The sequence below is a fragment of the Ochotona curzoniae genome, unplaced genomic scaffold (genome assembly GCF_017591425.1).
Source record: "Ochotona curzoniae isolate NIBS_2020 unplaced genomic scaffold, NIBS_Ocur_1.0 patch175, whole genome shotgun sequence".
Taxonomy (NCBI): Eukaryota; Metazoa; Chordata; class Mammalia; order Lagomorpha; family Ochotonidae; genus Ochotona; species Ochotona curzoniae.
This window is the reverse complement of record NW_024466723.1, coordinates 369,177-386,939: the sequence shown is the minus strand read 5'-3', so window position 1 is coordinate 386,939 and position 17,763 is coordinate 369,177. Positions and strand designations below refer to the sequence as shown.

Below are 17,763 nucleotides of genomic sequence, written 5' to 3'. Positions count from 1 at the left end.
TTATTGTGGGATGGCAGCAGCGGCGCCGGGCTCATGCCTCCCGGGTCCTTGGGCCATAGACCAGGCGCACTGATCCGCGAACACCACGCGGTGCATTGCGGCGACATAGTTGTCGCCGCTGGGATCGTCCAGACGCAGCCGTGTCAGGGGCAGGAAGCGGTTGGTGCTGAAGTAGCGCAGGGCAGGCTCTGGGGCGCTCAGCGCAGTGAGGAAGACCTGCAGTGGCGGCGGGAGCAGCGCCGGTCCAGGATGCGCCACAAACCGCCCGCGCCCCCTCTCCCCCGGCCCGGACTCCCAGGCCCAGCACCCACCTCCGTCACCTCCTCGGGGTCCTGCCCCATCTCGCGGAAGACCTCCTGGCTGTGGCGTTCATAAAGAGAGTAGAGCTGGCGGGTCTGGGCGTCCGCGCGTTCCAGGGAACCGCCGGGGCCGCCTTCCAGCTTCTCCAGGAAAGCGGTGTGCACAGGGCCACACTCGATGAGGCTCAAGCTGAGGACGGGGAGGGGGTCAGTGCGCACCGGTGGTGGGACTTGGGACTTGCGGGCCCTGGCAGCAGCTGCGAGACCTAGGGCCACTCACCTGGCCGTAACCAACCCACGCCTTCCCCCGTGGCAGGCACCGCGCATGGGCGCAACACGATGTGCGCCAGTCAAGTGTCCTGCACGGTGCCTGGCACCCACGCTTGACCCAGGACCAGGATCCCGTTCGAGAGAGCGGCCTGTCCAGTAGGACACACGTTTGGGAGTCCCCGGGGGCTCACAGGGCTTGGGAAGCGACTCACTGGACCCCGAAGTGTGGCAGCAGAACCGCCAGACTCTCGCATAAACCTTCAATCGCGAACTTGCTGGCGCAGTAGACATCATTGAAGGGCAGCCCTTGAAGAGGACGTGGTTGGAAAGACCGGTGCAAGAAGGGAACCTCCAGTAACAGGTGGCGCCTGCCCCCAAGCCCCACCCCTGCGCTCCAGCTTATCCCGGCTCACCCATCAAGCCCCCCATGCTGCCGGTCACCAACACACGCCCTGAGCCTCGCCGCTTCATGTCTGGCAGGAAGGCCTGCAGTGTCCGCACCATCCCCACCACGTTCACGTCCAGTATGGAGGCCACGGTGTCCACCGAGTGCGCCTCCAGTGGCCCAAGCACTCCACGGCCGGCGTTACACACTGCAGCAAGAGGGGCCAGACCCCAACCACCTCACCCAAGGCTCATAGGCACAGCCCGCTGGCTAGGGCCCCTATGGCTACGACACAGGGTAAGGAAGGCTCACCCAACACATCCACGCGGCCTTCGGTCACATGTGCCCGGGCTGCAGCTACAGAGTCTGAATCCCTTACGTCCAGTTGCAATATCTCCAGGGAGCCAGGCGGACACCCGCGGGCCTGGGCTGCCTCCAGCAGCGGGCCCTGCGCTGACAGATCTCTCAGCGTGGCGTACACTGGAAGTGTGAGAGAAGGTAGTCCTGAGGATCTCACCTCCCCCCAGGGGCTCTGGCTCTTCTTTCTGCCCTGTCCCCCTCTGTACCTTTGAATCTCTGGGATGGGTCGGCGGCCAGGCGCACGGCCAGGTGCAGGCCGATGCCAGAGGAGCAGCCGGTAATGAGCACCACTGTGTGGTCCATGGTGCAGCGGCTCAGGAGCACTGGGGGAGGGCAGAGCCGGTGGGGAGGAGGGCAGCTTTTCAAGGACTTTGCCCCTCCCCGTGCCTGTGGGGACCCCACCCCTTGTTGTGTCTGCAGGGCAATCTCAAGGCCTAGCCGAGCACCCACTCCACCCCAGCCCCTCTGCGGGCAGCTCTGTAGCTCCGGTCCGGAATGAGGTGGCTGCAGGGGAATGCCACTGTTTCCAGCTGCAGGAACAGCTGTGCAATTACGTGTGGGTACCCTGGGGGCACCCAGCACCTCCCCAACTCCCTGGGGACAGATCTTAGCTGGTGCGTGTGGGGGGGAGTGACAGTTACCAAAGCTTCCTGGAAACATCAGTGCTTTGGAGATAATAAATACAGTGACGCTGAGGCAAGGGCTGAGGAGACCTGGCCCTCACACCAGGGTCCCTCCTCCCTGGCCCTCACACCAGGGTCCCTCCTCCCTGGCCCTCACACCAGGGTCCCTGCTGCACCCTCAAGTCCTCCTCCCACCCACCTCTGGGTGACCTCACCACAACAAAGACTGGCTCATCTGTTTATTAAACAGAAAATGGCACACGACCCAGCTTTGGGGTGCTGAAAGGCATGTGCTTCTTTTCCCTGTCAACCCTTTGTGCTGGACCCCACCACAGGTCCTTCTCCCGGTCTCCAGTGAGCTGGGGGTGGGCTGGGGCAGGCTATACACTTGGTGTCAGTCTAGTTCCAGATTCCGGGAAATCAGCTTCCGCCTGGAGTTTGAGAATGCAGCTCACGGGTGGTTCATCTGTCTCACGATGAGGCAACTGCCTCCTGGGGACAATATTTAAGGAAGATTCTCTTGGCCAGTTCGACTGTATCACCTTGGGGCATAGTGGGATACTGCTGGGAGCCAAGAACGAAGGCCAGCTCCGCCTGGAAGACGAGTTTGTCAAAGGCACGCTGTTGGAAAGGGGTGCCCTGGGCCAGGCTCTTGACCAGGGCCTCCATAAAGAGATGCCAACGTGGGGTATAGTAGTCGGCCACCAGCCCAGCCAGCTGCTTGTTGGCATAGTCCAAGATGTTGCCCTCTGGTCCCCACAGGGTCAGCTGGTAGCGGCTGTTCTGCTCATACAACTGGGCCTCCGCCTTGCTGCTCGCTGCAGCCCTGGCCTGCTGCAGCCAGCTGCCCAGCAGAAAGCGGCTGTCTGTGGCCAGCACCTTGTCCAGGGCAGGCAGGAGTTCGTAGGCCAGAATGCCCCCAGCTCTCAGCAGGGGCACCAGCTCCTTAGCCAGGTAGGCGGTCCTGGCCTTCTCGTAGTATACACTGACCAGCTCCTGCAGCGCCTGCCGAGTGATGTCCAGCAGGTCGTAGCGGAAGGCAGGGCTGGCGGCCAGGGCTGGGGCAGCCGTGAGCAGCAGGTGCCAGGCCTTAAACACATCTGAGCGGTTATACCAGGTAGTGGTGTTCATCTGGAGGGAAGGCCGCCTGACCAGTGGGCTGTGGTTATGTCCCCGGCAGGTGTCGCCAGAGCAGTTGTACACGCTGTGCAGCAGCAACCTCCAGGCAGCCTCTGCGCCGGGCTGGGAGGCCCCGTACCGCCGCCTGGCCCAGCCTGTCACCCACGCCTCAAGGTCCTGCACTGGGTCCTTCCTCCAGCCCAGCTCAGCCATGAGGGCATAGACCACCTCATTCTGGCCGATACCCTCAGGCGCGATGCCCGTGCCGACCATGGTGGAGTTGGGGAAGCGGCGAGCAGCAGCGGGGCCTTGATTCACAGCTCCCAGAGCCCCAAACAGGCCATGGTTGCCCCCGAAGTTGTGGAGCATGCACCAGATGAAGGGCTGACCCTGGAAGGAGTCACTGCGGCTATACACGGGTTGGTTCTCAGCGAACAGATCCAGCACCAGGAGGCGGCCACGGGGCACAGCCCTCAGCACCGCCTTGAGCTGGGAGGGCCCCCAGAACTGGGGCTGGTGCTGGAAAAGCCAGCCTTGGAGCAGCCACACAGCTTCAGGATCCACTGCAGTGGGGTGGGAGGGAGGGACAGAAGAGGGTGATGAGAAGAGAGGGGCCTGCCTACGGATGCAAACAAGTCCCCCACTCCCTCCTGCCTCCCTTCCTCGGGTCCATTGGGTCACACAGAGCCTCCCCAAGCAAGCCCCACCCCTTTCGTTATGGGCTTGCTCTTCAGGCACTTGCTCTGTGCTACTCTGACCCTGTCAGGGACCTTACAGCAATTGTTATAACCCGTGGCCTTGGAAACCCACAAGCTGACAACTGGTGTCTGAGCGCAAGCCACAGAGAAGCCAGAGCTAGACACACTGCCTGCCCGGCATCGGAGGCTTTTGTCTCCTTGGAAAACCACGACTACAGTTCTTTGATGGAAAGTGAGACAGCCACCAGCATCCATACTTTAGGTGGGTGTTTTCAGGAGCCGGGAAACACTATTGTATACCACCTTGTATGCAACAGATTGGTCTTTAAGGTACGGGGAAACAAACATAGTGGAAAAACTTTCTATCTGATGTCCTGCCTCAAAAGTTGCAATCATCAGCTAACGTTGCTATGTGGTCAATAAATACGGCATGGCAGGGTGGGATGGGCTGCTGGCCCTGGTGCCTCTAGGCCTGGGACCCTGGCTACTCGCTTTGCTAAAATTACTTCGTGTGCTCTCATTCTTCCAGCGCCTGTCTTCCAGCCTTGCTTATTGCAGCGTGGAACCCCAGCTCTGGGTCAGCGCCAGCTAAGTAGTGTGACCACCAGGATGACCAGGGAGCTTATAGAAGCACAGACTCTGGGTCCCCAGCTGCTGGCCCTTCTGACTGCAGAAATTCAGGGTGAGGCCCAGGAATCTGTATGTCTGACCCTGCTAGGGTTCGAGTGTGTTGGCCAGCGCATGTGTGATGAACCTGAGCCCCCCTGTGAGGTCTCAGCAGGGTAGAAGCTGAATCTGCCTAGTGTTCATAGAGGAGGCCTCTGGGAGGTGGCTGGGACTAGGCCAAGGTCAAGGGGGAATCTCAGTGGCTCCCTAAGAAGATAGCAAAGAAGACACTGTGCATACTCCCTGTCTTCTGCCAGGGGCTGGGGGATGCCCTGCACCCCTGCACAACTCTGTCAGCAGGAGGACCATTGCCCGAGATGGACCTGCCCTTGGAACTGGACCTTAAGCTGAAGTGAGCTTGTTCAACTGCCTGGTTTCCTTGAACCTGGGCAAGTGCTACACTGCTGGGAGAAAGGCAACCAGGAGCTGGCTATCAGGGCCAAATTTGTGTTAACTAGGCCAGTGTGCCAGCCTACTTGCTTATTCTTTGGTTGGTGTTGTTTTTTGTTTGTTTGTTTGTTTAGGTAAGTCAAGAAAGGCAGTAAACACAGCCCTCAGGTTGGGGGTGGGGTAAGGCTATACATTACTTAGGGAAGGGGGGTCTGGGGACGTATTGGAGTGGGAGTAGCTCAGGGCAGGATTGACAGGGAAGGAATGGCTTCTGGAATCTTCTACGGACCAGGCCACTGCATTTGCAGGTAGGCAAGAGAGCTGAGATAGAGTGGTTTAGAGGTGGGGGGAACTAGAGGGCATTTCTGAGTCAGGCCAAGGCACCCAGACATGTGGGAAACCTGAGCTGGCCTAAATGGTATTGCCTGCCACCCTATGGTGCATACAAAAGCTGGGGGTCAGGGGCGTGCCTGGCTGGGCTAAGCTGTGGTACCTCCTGGTGAGTGTCAAGCGCAGGGGGTAGGCCATGTCAGGTTGGTCTGTAGCACCCACTAGAATGTAAGACAACTGGATCTGGGTGCAGACTTCTGTAAGAGACTTGCGCGCTCCCCTCTGTGGGACTGCAATACCCACTGGTTCATGCAGAGAGCTGGGGGTGGTTATAGGGCCGAGGCAGGCTGGACCATAGGACTCACCTAACAGGAATCTACCTAACACTCATGGGAGCTGGGACTGGGGAGAGGCTGGGGCTGGGGAGAGGCTGGGGCTGGGGAGAGGCTGGGGCTGGGGAGAGGTTGGAGCTGGGGAGAGGCTGGGCGGTGCCAGGCTGTAGCACTGCTGGCACGTGCAAGGGATAGGACTGAGGGCAGCCCATGCCAAGCAAGGGCTGTTGCTCCTGCTGGCTCTCATGAGATCTGGGACTGGCAGCAGGCCTGGTAGGGGAATTTGAGTAATTCCCCTAGGGAGCATGGGAGCTGGGGCTGAAGGTAGGCCAAGCTAGGTCAGCCTTAGCACCCACTGGCACACACAAGAGCCAGGACAAAGTGGGTTACACCTGGCTAGGCTAGACTACAACACCCACCAGAGAGAGCTGAGGCTGCAGCTGGGCCATGCCAGGCTGGAATGAAGCACCTGCCAGCATGTGCAAGACCTGGGTTTGGGGATGGGCCAGGTAGGGGAACTTTGGGGACTTCCCTGCTGGCTGCAGCTCCCACTGGTGACTGTGAGAGCTGGGGCTAAGGGTGGACCAGGTTGGGCTAGGCTGTAGTTTCCATCAGTTCATGTGAGACATATAGGGCTGGTCAGAACTGACTAGTCAGCTGCATCCACCAGTATGGGCACTGGCTGGTGCAGGTGACAGACTGCACATGAACCTGTACAGCCTGACACACACAGAATCAAGTCTGAGGTCACCCCAGATGAGGTTTCTTGGAAGACTCCTTGACTAAATCGCTGGACTCAGATGCTGGCCACAGGAAAAAAAATCACAGGATCTGATGTTCAACCTTGCAGTACACGTATCAGGACTGCGCCTCCTCAGTTGCTGATGCCAGTGCAGCGGACAGCACACCTAGATGCACACGGGGATGTGATGGCCAGCTCATCGAGGCCAGCAGGGGATGGTGACTGCCTTGCCAGAGGATGGAAAGCAGAACAGGTTGGACTAAGCTTTGCAACATGTTTCTGCGTCTGTGGATGCACTTAAGGTGTCAACTTCCTCCACCCTGGAGCAGCGAAAGCAACGACTTCTCAGATCTATCAAAACCACTCAAGTAACACCTTCAGAACAATCTTCCCCACATTGGGGTTTCTAAGACGTCATCAAATGAGAGTCCCCCATCCCCGGATGCTGACACTGTTTGGCAGCAAGAGTGGCCCCTTTCCTCTCCTCCCCTGCAGATACAGGAGAAAAAATAAACAAACCTGAAACATGTGCCCCACCTACCTCCCTCCCTACCTGATCCTCCCTACCCTAACTGATGACCCACATGGGTGTGCAACTATGTAAAAAATATTTAAAAGGAAAAAAAATTTTGGAAAAAACAAAAAAAAGAAACGAGTCAATTTCTTTCATAAAGCCCCCAGCCTCTGGCTGCATGACAGACTAATACAGAAACTGGGTGCTGAGGAGTGGAGTCACTGTTGTCACTGCCTCTGAACAGCATTAGTGGCTCAGGGAGGAGTCACTGGGCCAAGGTGGAGAGAGCTGGGAGGTGCAAGTAGAGGTCTGGGCTTTGCAGGACTGCGTCTAAGTCCCCAGAGTTTGTGCCAAGCTGAGCTGAAGTCTTATCTGCTTTTACAGTGGGATTTGGGAGCCATAGAAGCCTTGTGATGCAGTGGGTGAAGCCACTGCCTGCTGCACCAGCATCCCTTCTAGGCACTGGCTTGTGTCCTGGCTGCTCCACTTCCCATCCAGCTCCATGCTTGGCCTGGGAAAGCAGCAGGAGATGATCCAAGTACTTGGGTCTCTGCCACCCCCATGGGAGACCTGGAGGAAGCTCCTGCCTTCAGCCTGACCCAGCCCTGGCCATCTCAGCCATTTGGGGAGCGAATCAAAGAGTGGAAGAGTCATTCTCTCCCTGTAACTCTGCCTCCCAAATAAATAAATAAATAATTTCAAGAAATAGTTGTGATCTGAAACAAGAAAATACAATTCGGTTACACCGGGAGAAACATCTGTCTCCAAGAATCACAGAAATTAAAGAAGTATTTGTTTTCCTATCCTGGATGTAACCTGGGAAGACCCACTAGTAGGAGAGGCATTCCGTAAGGATCAGGAATGCCCCAAGGATGGATGATGTAAAACAAAACTACTTCAGAAATGACTAACCCGGGTGAGAAAACATGAGTAAACCAAAACCTTCCAGGAAAATCAACATGTTCCCAAGGTCAAACCTGGGAAGGCCAAAGGGCAAACAGCCCAAAGTGGGCTCCGGTCCTTCATGTTCCCCTAGGAAAGCAGCTGGCCCCCATGCCTGCCAGCTAGGACCAACCCCATGGGGCACCCTCATGGATCCACATCTGCCCCCACTCTCAGGAAGTCACCCTGATCTTCCTCGAGGTTTCTGGAGCTCCAGCTGCCCACTTCCTGGTGGACTAAGAAGGCATTCTGGCCAGGGGCCCATCCCTCCTGACCCTGGAGGGGCAGGTAGGAGGCCTGGCGGGCCAGGCACCCACTGGCTGCGGGCACAGCTCCTAGACTCTGGTCTGCATCCCTGCCTCAGTCGGCAGCCAGGCGAAAGGCTGTATGAGACCTTCAAGGGCTCACGCTTGATGACCCTTGGCTGGGCAGGGCGTCACGCTCCCTGGGATGCAGCCCAGGTTATAGATGAAGCAACAGATAGAAAAAGGGACAAGGGTTATTTGTCTAACTAGGTCAGCCAGCCGGCTAACAATCACGCTGGGCTTTGTCCCTGCTTGCCTCATCCATGTCCATATGCGCCGCCCCCAATTCTTGCTGCAAACTGAATGTGGCTGCTTCCATGATGGCCAAGGGGAGGGGGCTAGCGGTCCCAGTCCCTTAGGGGGGGCAGTGGTATGGACAACTCCTTCCCACCCCAGGCACTGTACCTGCAGTCATGGCCTCAAAGACGGCAGCCGTAACCGCAGCCAGGTAGGAGGGCTCTGACGAGGGGGGCTGCATCTCATTGAATGTGTCGGCTCCATAGACATGGTCGCTGCCAAACTCTCGGGTCAGCTCCCGAAGGAAGAGGCTCCCGATGATGGGGAACAGGGGGTCCCCCGGCGCCAGCAGGAAGGGGCAGGAGTAGGAACAGTTGAAGTGCCCCCAGCTGCCTAGCTGGGTGACATTGACCTGAGGGAACACCCTGGGGAGAGGGGAGCCAGAGCTCAGGTATTGCTGAAGACCAGCAAGCACCCCATGACTTCCACAAGGCCTGTTACTCACCTCGCCCACAATCATCCCCCAGCCCCCAGGCTCTCTGAGTCAGCATCTTCCTCCCCGCCTCCCCCAGGCCAGGGCCAGCTCCTGATGTCACCTGACTTCCAGGGGGATCTGTTACTCATCTGACCCACAGCCTCTTTCCCCCCAGGCTTGCTGATTCAGCCCCCATGGGGAGAGCAGTGTCAGTTCTAGGCATCCCCAGCTGCCTGGACCCCCAGGCCTTTGCATACAAGGTGTCCCCCAGCTCCTCTTCAACATCCTCCAAGCTTCACTAGCCTCTCCACCCTTGTTCCCACTGTTGGAGGAAGCATGTGGCTCACCACAGATCAGAGCCCTTTCTGCACAGTCCTGCCCTTGTCACTGCACTGTGAGCCACTGTCAACGCAGCCCCCTTCCATGGCAGACCTGCACAGAGGAGGCCGCCAAGGGAAGTGGCAGGATCCCTGGGGTGAGGGGAGATCTCCCCTGGTCCCAAGAGATGGGGGTGGGGGCGGCCGGGGATAGCAGAGGACTGAGGGGGCAGTCCTACTATGCTGCCACATGAGGGCGCTGTCATGTTCTGACCTTTAGCCAAGGTCAACACAGATGCAGAGATTGGTAGGGTGAGGGTTAGGGTTAGAGATACAGATAGAGATAAAGATAGAGACAGGCACAGAGACACATGGGACAGAGATAGACACAGAGATAGGCATACAGTGAAAGGAACAGGGAGAGAGCAGTGCAGGAAGGAGTTAGGGAGGAAAGGGAGAAGATGGGAGAGGACTGGAGCCACAGTCTTTGTGTCACATCTTTCAGGACATAAAGAATTCCCAGCCCGAGCTGAGTGGCGGACGAGGGCGGCTCTCACCTGGTGATGGCCTTGGGGACGTGCCCGGCGAAGGCAGGCAGCACCGCGGTCATGCCGAATGAGCGCATGCGCTCCAGGATGCGGTGCTGCGGCAACAGCAGGGAGCTGATGAACGCTGCTACCATGGCCTCCCGGTGGGCGGGCAGACGGGACCCCACCAGGGCTGCCCGCAGCATCCGCATGGTCCCCCTGGGAGCCCCAAGGCTGGTGCCCAAGGCTGGGGAGCACCCCACTCCCTGGCCGTCCCTCTTTCTCCCCGTAGTCTTACCTGCAGGTAAAGCTGCTTGAGGTGCCAGGAGGCGGGCAGGGGCCCGCCCCACGTGTGCAGGTTGCCCATGCGCCCCCAGGCCAGGAAGGCGGGACCCGTGAAGTATTCATCAACCTCCGACTGGGTCAGACCCAGGCCCAGGTATACCTGAGGGGACAGGGACAGCCACACATAGAAACACACTTTTCACGGATTCATTCTCACCTTCTCTGTATTTGGCGCTGAGACAAAAAGTCAGCTCCTACCCGCCAAGCGCCCACTGCCAAAGGGCGGGGAGAAACTCCTGGCTCAGGTGAGCTGTGTGTGGAGGAGGTGGGACACAGGGAGGGGTTGGGGGAGCTGCACAGTCAAGGCCGCCTGCACAGAAGAGGGAGCTGGGGCAACCCCAGGATCAGTCAGAGCACAGGTGGGCTCCCAGGGAGGGAGGGCATGAAGGCTGCGGGGAATGCCACAGTGGGCAGGGTCAGGTGATGAGCTGTGCTGGGGTGACCAGGAGGAAGCAGTCTCCCCCTACCTCCCCTCCGCCCAGTGTTGGTGAGCCTGTGGCTGTGTTTAGGGATAGAAGCTTCCATTTGAGAGGGCTGGAGCCCACGTGCAGGCCACAGACACCCCCAGGCTTCAGTGTGGTGTTGGGGTGGGCACACACCTGCTGCCAGATGGCCTCCTGGCCGCTCCAGGCCAGCGCCAGGTTGATGCCATTCAGGGCCATCCAGTCGATCTCCTGCTCCCAGCGGGCCCAGTCCCACCACACGAACGAGTAGCTTTGCGTGCACACATTCTGGTAATAGCGGTACCTGTAGGCACGGGTAGGGGGGCTGAGGACGAGTGCCGGGGGGGGGGGTCCTGCCCCTCCTCAATGAGCTGAAACTTAAGCATCTGTGCATATTCCATTTGCCTGCGACGTGTCAGAGCCCCTGCTCTGGGAAGTGCTCCCTCCCCGGACCACAGGGCGAGGGCAGGGTGCCACTGTCCCGCATTCTAACGCGGGCTCTGATGCGTGATGCTTTGCTTTCTGTGGGGAGGGGGACAGGCAGGCAGTTTTAAAGAGAGGTTGGGAGAGCAACGGAGTGCAAGTGCACTGGGCGTCACCGTGCACACTCTCACAACCTGCTTGGTGGGACACGGACATCGCTACTGCCACTTTCTCGATGGGCCGCCAGGCGTCCGGTGTCAAAGGCAGAGCCGAACTTGGGAGGCGAACTTGCTGCATGGCGAGGACAGCGCGGGCTTCGCAGGCCTCCAGCCTAGGCAGGAGCGCGGCGGGGACCCCTGGAAGCTGGAGGTGGCCGCCGGGAGCAGCGAGGGCCTGGCAGCCTGGCGGGTGCGATACCTGTGGGGCGTGGCCTCCGTCAGCTCCTCGGGCACCGCGGGCAGCGGGCGCGGCAGGTGCAGCTGCGAGCCGGACCAGGCCACGTGGCAGCCGCAGAAGTCGCGCAGGTAGCGGTGCAGCCCGGCGGCCGCAGCCACGCCGCTGGAGCCGCACACCCGCACGGGCGCCCCGCCGCCGCCGCTCAGCCTGTAAGTGTCCAAGCCGGACTCGGCCGCCAGTGCGCGCTCCACCGACACCACGAACTCGGCCGCCCGCTCGGGCCCCAGCAGCCGGGCAGCGAGCGCCCGCACGGCCGCCGCCTCCCGGGCCTCATCGCCGGCCGAGCCCCCGGCCAACAGCAGCAACCCCAGAGCTGTGGCCACCGTCGCCGCCGGCATGGTGTCCGCCCGGGGCTGGCCACGCCCACCACCTGCCAATCTGGGATCCGGGACTTGGAGGGACGCGCCCAATCAGCTGCGCACCTCGGGTCACGTGGACGCGAGAGCCTAGCGGCTGCTGCGGTGGGGCGCCTGGACTTCCGGGTCTCGGACTGCGCCCTCGGGGCGTCTTCTGACCTTACGTGGTGGCCGAGCTCGAGACCCCAGCAACGTCGGAGACCCCCACAGACGGCGGGGACCCGCTGGCCAGCTGGGGGGCGGTGTGTTCTCACGCGCAGAGCCTGCTCCTGCCATCCATCCACCTGTCAAAGAAATACGACTTTGGGGTTGACTTCCCATGGGCACAGCTGGCCACCGCGCTGGTCTGCAGGAAGCAAACCCTCATACGGCTGCGAGGCTGCAAGGGTGTGCTAAGGCCCCCCAGTCCCATGCTTCCAAGAGGAATCCTGGGATGAACTGGAACCTGCTGGAAGGAGTGGGAGGGAGAAAAAGACCCCGAGGCCCAGTGCTGGGAGTGTTGGAGGAGCTAAGTGACCCAGAACCGGGCAGGAGCCTGGTGAGGGCACTCCACCCCACAGTGCCAGGGCTCACAGCTCAGGGCAGCAGTCATCATGCTGAGGGCTGGGGGATAAGAGTGATAGGACAGGGAATGTGTGTGTAGGGTGTATGTGTCTGCTAGCAGATGGGAGGGCAGTGCTGGGCCGGGAGTATGGGACTTCCAGCAGAGCTGCACATCACTGAGTTCCAGGCCCTGGGACTCGTCCAGCTGCCTGTCTGTGCAAGGCATGGCTGACTGTAGCCAGCTGTGGCCGGTGGGGGAGAGAGTAGTGGGCTCTTTATTTATGAAGATTTATCTATCCATTTGGAGGCAGGGTGTATGTGAGAGAGAGAGAGAGAGAGAGAGAGAGAGAGAGAAAGAGAGGCTGATTTCATCTCTTGTTTCATTCCCCAAATGCTGCCTTGGTCAGGCCTGGGACAGACTGAAATCAGGAACCAGGAGCCCCCTCCCTGTTGCCCACATGGCTGCATGAGGGCAGGAAGCTGCATCCTGGCCCTAGATGTGAGGCTGTGTTGTCAGGTGAGCAAGAATGCAAAGGAAAGAGGGACAAAGAAATGGCTGAGAGTTCTGGTAAGACAGGAGGGGGACCCGAGATCTGGGTGCCCTGTAAGGAAGTGTGTACCCAACTGCGTCACCGGGCTGGGCACAGGATGGGGTTGGGCCCGCAGGAGCTGAGGTCGGGGCAGGGTTGGGGTTGGTCTACCCGAGAACCTGGCAGGAGCTGAGGTCAGAGTGTCTTACTGTTTTTTTCCTGCACCCTCCAAACACAGAAGGGGGCTGGACAGGTCTGGAACAGCCTGGTGCTCAAAATGGGAAGTGAAGTGATGGAGGAAAGGGAAGTGTGAGCATATGGGTCCCAGCCTGCCTCCCCTCTCCCTACAAGGCCCTGGGTCATCCTCAGCTGCCTTCCCAGGTGCTTTGGCAGGGAGCTGGATTGCTTTTATTTAGTTAGTTATTCTTGGAAAATCATATATACAGAGAAGAGGAGAGACAGAGAGGAGGATCTTCTGTCTACTGTGGTCAGTGCAGCACCAATCCAAAGCCAGGAGCCTAGAGCCTCTTCTGGGTCTCCCACGCGGGTCTAAAGCCAGGATCCCAATGCTTTGGGCCAACCTTGACTGTTTTCCCAGGCCACAGGCAGGGAGCTGGATGAGAATTGGGGCTGCCAGGATTAGAACTGGCGCCTATATGGGATCCTGGTGCATGCAAGGCGAGGACTTTAGCCACTAGCCTACCGTGCAGGTCTTAGGGAGCTGGATTGGAAGGGAAGTAGTTGGGACTGGGGCTGGTACTGGTATGGGATGTGGAGCTGCAAGTGGCAGCTTCACCTGCAGTTGCCACAACCCTAGCACCAGAGGGCTTTAGATAGGCCACTCTTGGGGCTGGCACTTGGGCTGGTGGTGAACACACTATTGGCTTGGAGTCCCTCGCTTCAGCTTCCCGTCGGTGATGACTCAGGCAGTTGGGTTGCTCTTACCTATGTGTGTGGCACCTGAGTTGGGGAGCAAGCAGGACAGCCTTTCTCATTCTTCCTAAATTGATTCTGAATCTTCTGCAGGTGGGTGTGGATTTTTCTGGATGGCTGGGACCTTGGGGCTAAGGAGAGGACAAGTTATGAGTGGTGCTGTATAGAGAATCCAGGGCAAGAACGATGGATGAGAGAAAAGTTTCAGGATATTCTAGGTTTAATGACAGATTGAAAGGGAAGAGATGAGGCAAGTTGGTCAAAAAGCTACAGGCCGTGGCCGGCACCGTGGTGCCGCAGGTTACAGCACTGGATGCCGGCACCCCACATCAGATTGCCAACTGCTCTGCTTCTGATTCAGCTCCCTGTTAAAGTAGCAGAGTGTGGCCCGAGTGCGTGGGCTTCTGCCCTCTAAGGGGGAGACGTGGAAGCAGCTGAAGGTTCTCATTGTTCTGGCCTGGGAAAAACATATATGTCTGCCAACAACAGCAACAGAAAGCTGCTGGGCACAAGATCCCAAGGCCAAGGCCGTTCCACATTCCTGCCTGTGGCCGCTGCCATGCCCTGCCAGCCCCTGCCAGCCCAGCAGCAGCCTGTGTTGTCCACTCCACCTCCATCTGCAGCTGTGGGGGCACAGTCCCCAAACTGGCTGGCATCAACAGAAGCTAACTGAGCCCACTCCTCTGAGAACCTCCTCACTTGGCCCCGGGAGTTCTGGTTTCAAGCCTGTCTGGTTTGCTGCTGCCCTGCTAAGGCAGGAGGTACACCAAGCCACTCCTGCAGGGGGAGTGTGTGCCCCCCTCCCCTCCCTCCAACCCCCTACTCAATTCCACAAACCAGGAAATTCTCAGGCTGTTTTGGGAAGCAGCTCCAAGACCAGCCTGGAGAGAGGAGACCCCCAGTCCCCCACAGGCCCTCCTATGGGACCTGGGTGTTGCACTGTGGTGGGTCACTTTCTGGCCTTCTGCTCTTCTTTCTTCTCCCTCCCCAGGGTAGCTCATGCCCACTAGAGCTAGCCTGAAGCCAGCCCCAAAGCTCAGGAATGTTACTTACTTTTCTCACCTTTCTGATTGACAGTGGCTGATCCTTGTAGATAGCGAGGCACACAGAGGTCATGCCTTGGCCTTGGTGGCAGGAATGCTGTGCAGAGGTCACCAGGTCTGGGACACAACTGGCGTGGCTAGCTTTTCCGCTGAGGTGGCCACCACCTTTAGAAAGCCTCCAAATCCTATGACACTGTAGCTGGGGATCTATTTTGCTTTTCACTTGCTAATGTCTTCCACAGAGGTACTGGCTGTAATCCTCACTCTGGGAGAGACAGAGGAGCCCGCCCTTCTGTATCCCAAATAGGATGGCTGCTTTGGATGTTCTGAAAACTGCACTTAAAGACAAGTACTCATGCAAGGCTCAACTGGCTGCTCCTTTGCCTGTAAGCATCAGCATCCCATATGGACACCGGTACATGTCCCAGCTGCTCTACTTCCCATCCAGTTCCTTAATAGTCTGGGAAAGCAGCAGATAGCCCAAATGCTTGGGCATCTGTATCCACATGGGAGTCCTGGAAGAAGCTCCTGGCTCCTGGCTTCAGACTGGTCCAGCTCTGGCTGTAGTGGTATTTAGGGAGTGAGTGAACCAGTGGGTCAAAGATCTATTTTTCCCTCTCTTTCCCTGTAATTCTTTCAAGTAAACTAAATCTTTCAGAAAAGGCCAAAGTATGGTACATTACACCAAAGTATGGTGTATGTGAAAAAAATGGGGAGCTCTGCAAACAGAAGGTGCCCTGGGGTAACAGGATGCTGGTGCGGAAACCTTGACTTTTCTACTATGGTCTTACAGTGACACGTGATTTTCTGCATCAAGTGACACAAGCAGGCTGGGCTCTGCTTGCTGTCTGTCTCGTTACATTTTTGATCTGGACCTACCTGTGCTCTGTCCACACAACATCAGATCCAGGCTCACTCTCCGCCCTGCCCCAGCCTGGCCAACCGACTCTGCCTGTCACAGCCCATCTTGACCAAGGAGGAAAGAAACCTTCCCAGCATGGCCACCAGGGAGCAGCCAGAGGCTAGGACATGCCCTGGGGAGGCAGGTGGCTCTTCTCAGGCTGCCAGCAGGCCTTGGATGCCACTCCCCTAGCTCCCCAGGGACAGAAAGGGGGGCAATCACACACAGGGAAGGCTGCACCTGTCCCATTCCACCCCCACCCCCCCAGGGTCTCTAAGGGCTGGGGCTTCCCAGGCACAGCAGACCTCATTCCCCACACTGGTTCTGGGCTTGATGAGGCTGCTCCATGGCCAGGGGCCCAGGCCCACCAGACAGATGGCAGGGTAGAGGGCGTTCCATGTGTTAGCATGTCCCTTGAGAATGATCCAGCCTCTTCCCCGCCCCCTCTCCAGGGCTCTGGAGCTTCCAGCACATTCCTGGCTCCTCAGTAGCTGGGCTAGATGCCGCCCAAGGCCACTGGACCCAGAGAGTGTGGTCCAGCCAAGGACTCACTGGTCCTGTGCTGCCAGCTTCTATCACAGGGGAGGGAATCTTCGCCCCATTTGACAGAATGAGCAACCATCTGCCAGTTCACTTTTGAATGCCCTCTACAGCCAGAAGCTGGAAACTCAATCCCAGTCTCCTGTGTGGGTGGCAGAGACCCGGCCACTGCATCGTCACCACCGCCTCCCAGGGTCGGCATCAGTGGAAGCTGAAGTCAGGAGCCAGAAGTGAGAATTGTGCAGGTTAGCATGAACTGAGGCACCCTGACATGGAAAACGAGTACCTTAACTGGCGTCTCATTGCAGGCTCAGTGCCTGCCTTGGGGCTGATGCGCGGAGCTCCGGAGCTTTTAGTGTGTTCACAGGCTTGTGCTGCCATCATCATGGTCTGTCTTCACCATTCCCAGTGGAACCCCGTGTCTCCTGGCCCATCTTAACCCTCTCCTCCAGCCAAGGCTCTGACAACACCAATTTACTTTCTCCTGTCTAGACCTTTCACAGAAATGCGATCTTGCACTAGGTCAGCTTCTGCGTCTCCTTCTGCTTACCAAAAAATGTGTGAGGTTCGCCATGCTGCAGCATGGGGCAGTGCTTCATCCCTTCTTACTGCAGACAAGCATAGTGTGGGACCAGGGCCTTATCTACACCTGCCCACCTGCTGGTGGACTTCAGGCTGTCCTCACTGTTGGGTCATTACATGCAGTGCTGCTACGGACACTTGCCGGTAGGTCGTGCATCTTGAGTAGATATCCAGAAGTAAAAATTCTCTTTTGAAGGTTTTTAATTTTTTTTTATTAATTTATTTGAAAGGCAGAGGTAGACACTCCATTTGCTGGTTCTATTCCCAACAGCTGCCCCAGGGCTGGATAAGGCTGTGGTGTGGAGCCTGGAACTCCAGCTGCGTCTCTTGCATTGGGCCATCCTCCACTGCTTTCCCAGGTGTGTGAGCAGGGAGCTGGATCGGAGTGGAGCAGCCGGGACTCACGTGAACACTCACATGCCTCACCACGCTGGGCCATGGCTACTTTCCAAAGCAGCTGTCCATTTTACATTCCCAGCAGCAGGCATCTGGGGTTCTAATTTCTGCTTGCCATGGCCTGGAATTATCTTCTTTAGCACAGCCTTTTAGTGGATTGGTGTGGAAATGCTGAGGTTCTTTTTTGCTTGTCCATGGTACTATAATGTGGTTGAGCACCTTCCCAGGGGCTCATGAACAAAGTTATTTGGAGAAATGCCCACTCAAATTGCTGTGTAAAATCCACCTTTATTAATGGGTTGTGAACTATTTACATATCTTACCTACAAATCCCTTATCAGATAGGTGATTGGCAAATACAAAGGGTCTCCATTAACTATGGACTATGCACAGGAACAGTTAACTCCACCTTCCACGAATGTTCTAGGCATCCTTAGCTTCCTGACCCTGACCACAGACACACATTTTCAGTTGTGCTCCATCCCAGCTTCCCTGACAACCCTTGCACTTGGGTGTTACATTCCTGCCTTCCGCATGGGATGCTCGCATGGAATCTTGCCTGGCTCTTCACCCTGGACCAGCTCTGGTTTGGTGCTATTTGCAACCTCTGTTTCTCTGCCTTTTGAGTAAAGATCAGTCGTCGTCTGACTTGAGGTCATGAAGGTGTGTTCCTGTGACTCTACTTTTAGGGCTGGGATCTACCTGGAACTGGTGTTGGTAATGGGATGTGGGGAGTAGGGG

General features: G+C 57.9%; 2 protein-coding genes across 2 annotated transcripts; both read right to left on the bottom strand.

Annotated features, from left to right (window-relative positions):
* LOC121166555 (estradiol 17-beta-dehydrogenase 1-like) lies at positions 1–2,031 on the bottom strand. Its single transcript, XM_040995748.1, has 6 exons — positions 1,521–2,031; positions 1,267–1,434; positions 983–1,162; positions 782–875; positions 312–489; positions 1–216 (listed from the first exon to the last, which is right to left on the bottom strand). Exons 1-6 carry the CDS (start codon positions 1,972–1,974, stop codon positions 1–3), a joined length of 1,290 nt encoding a protein of 429 aa, XP_040851682.1. The 5' UTR covers positions 1,975–2,031.
* Positions 2,032–2,162: 131 nt separating this feature from the next.
* Positions 2,163–11,567, bottom strand: LOC121166579 (alpha-N-acetylglucosaminidase-like). Its single transcript, XM_040995785.1, has 6 exons — positions 11,160–11,567; positions 10,476–10,623; positions 9,830–9,976; positions 9,562–9,647; positions 8,381–8,637; positions 2,163–3,619 (listed from the first exon to the last, which is right to left on the bottom strand). Exons 1-6 carry the CDS (start codon positions 11,534–11,536, stop codon positions 2,409–2,411), a joined length of 2,226 nt encoding a protein of 741 aa, XP_040851719.1. The 5' UTR covers positions 11,537–11,567; the 3' UTR covers positions 2,163–2,408.
* Positions 11,568–17,763: the final 6,196 nt, after the last annotated feature.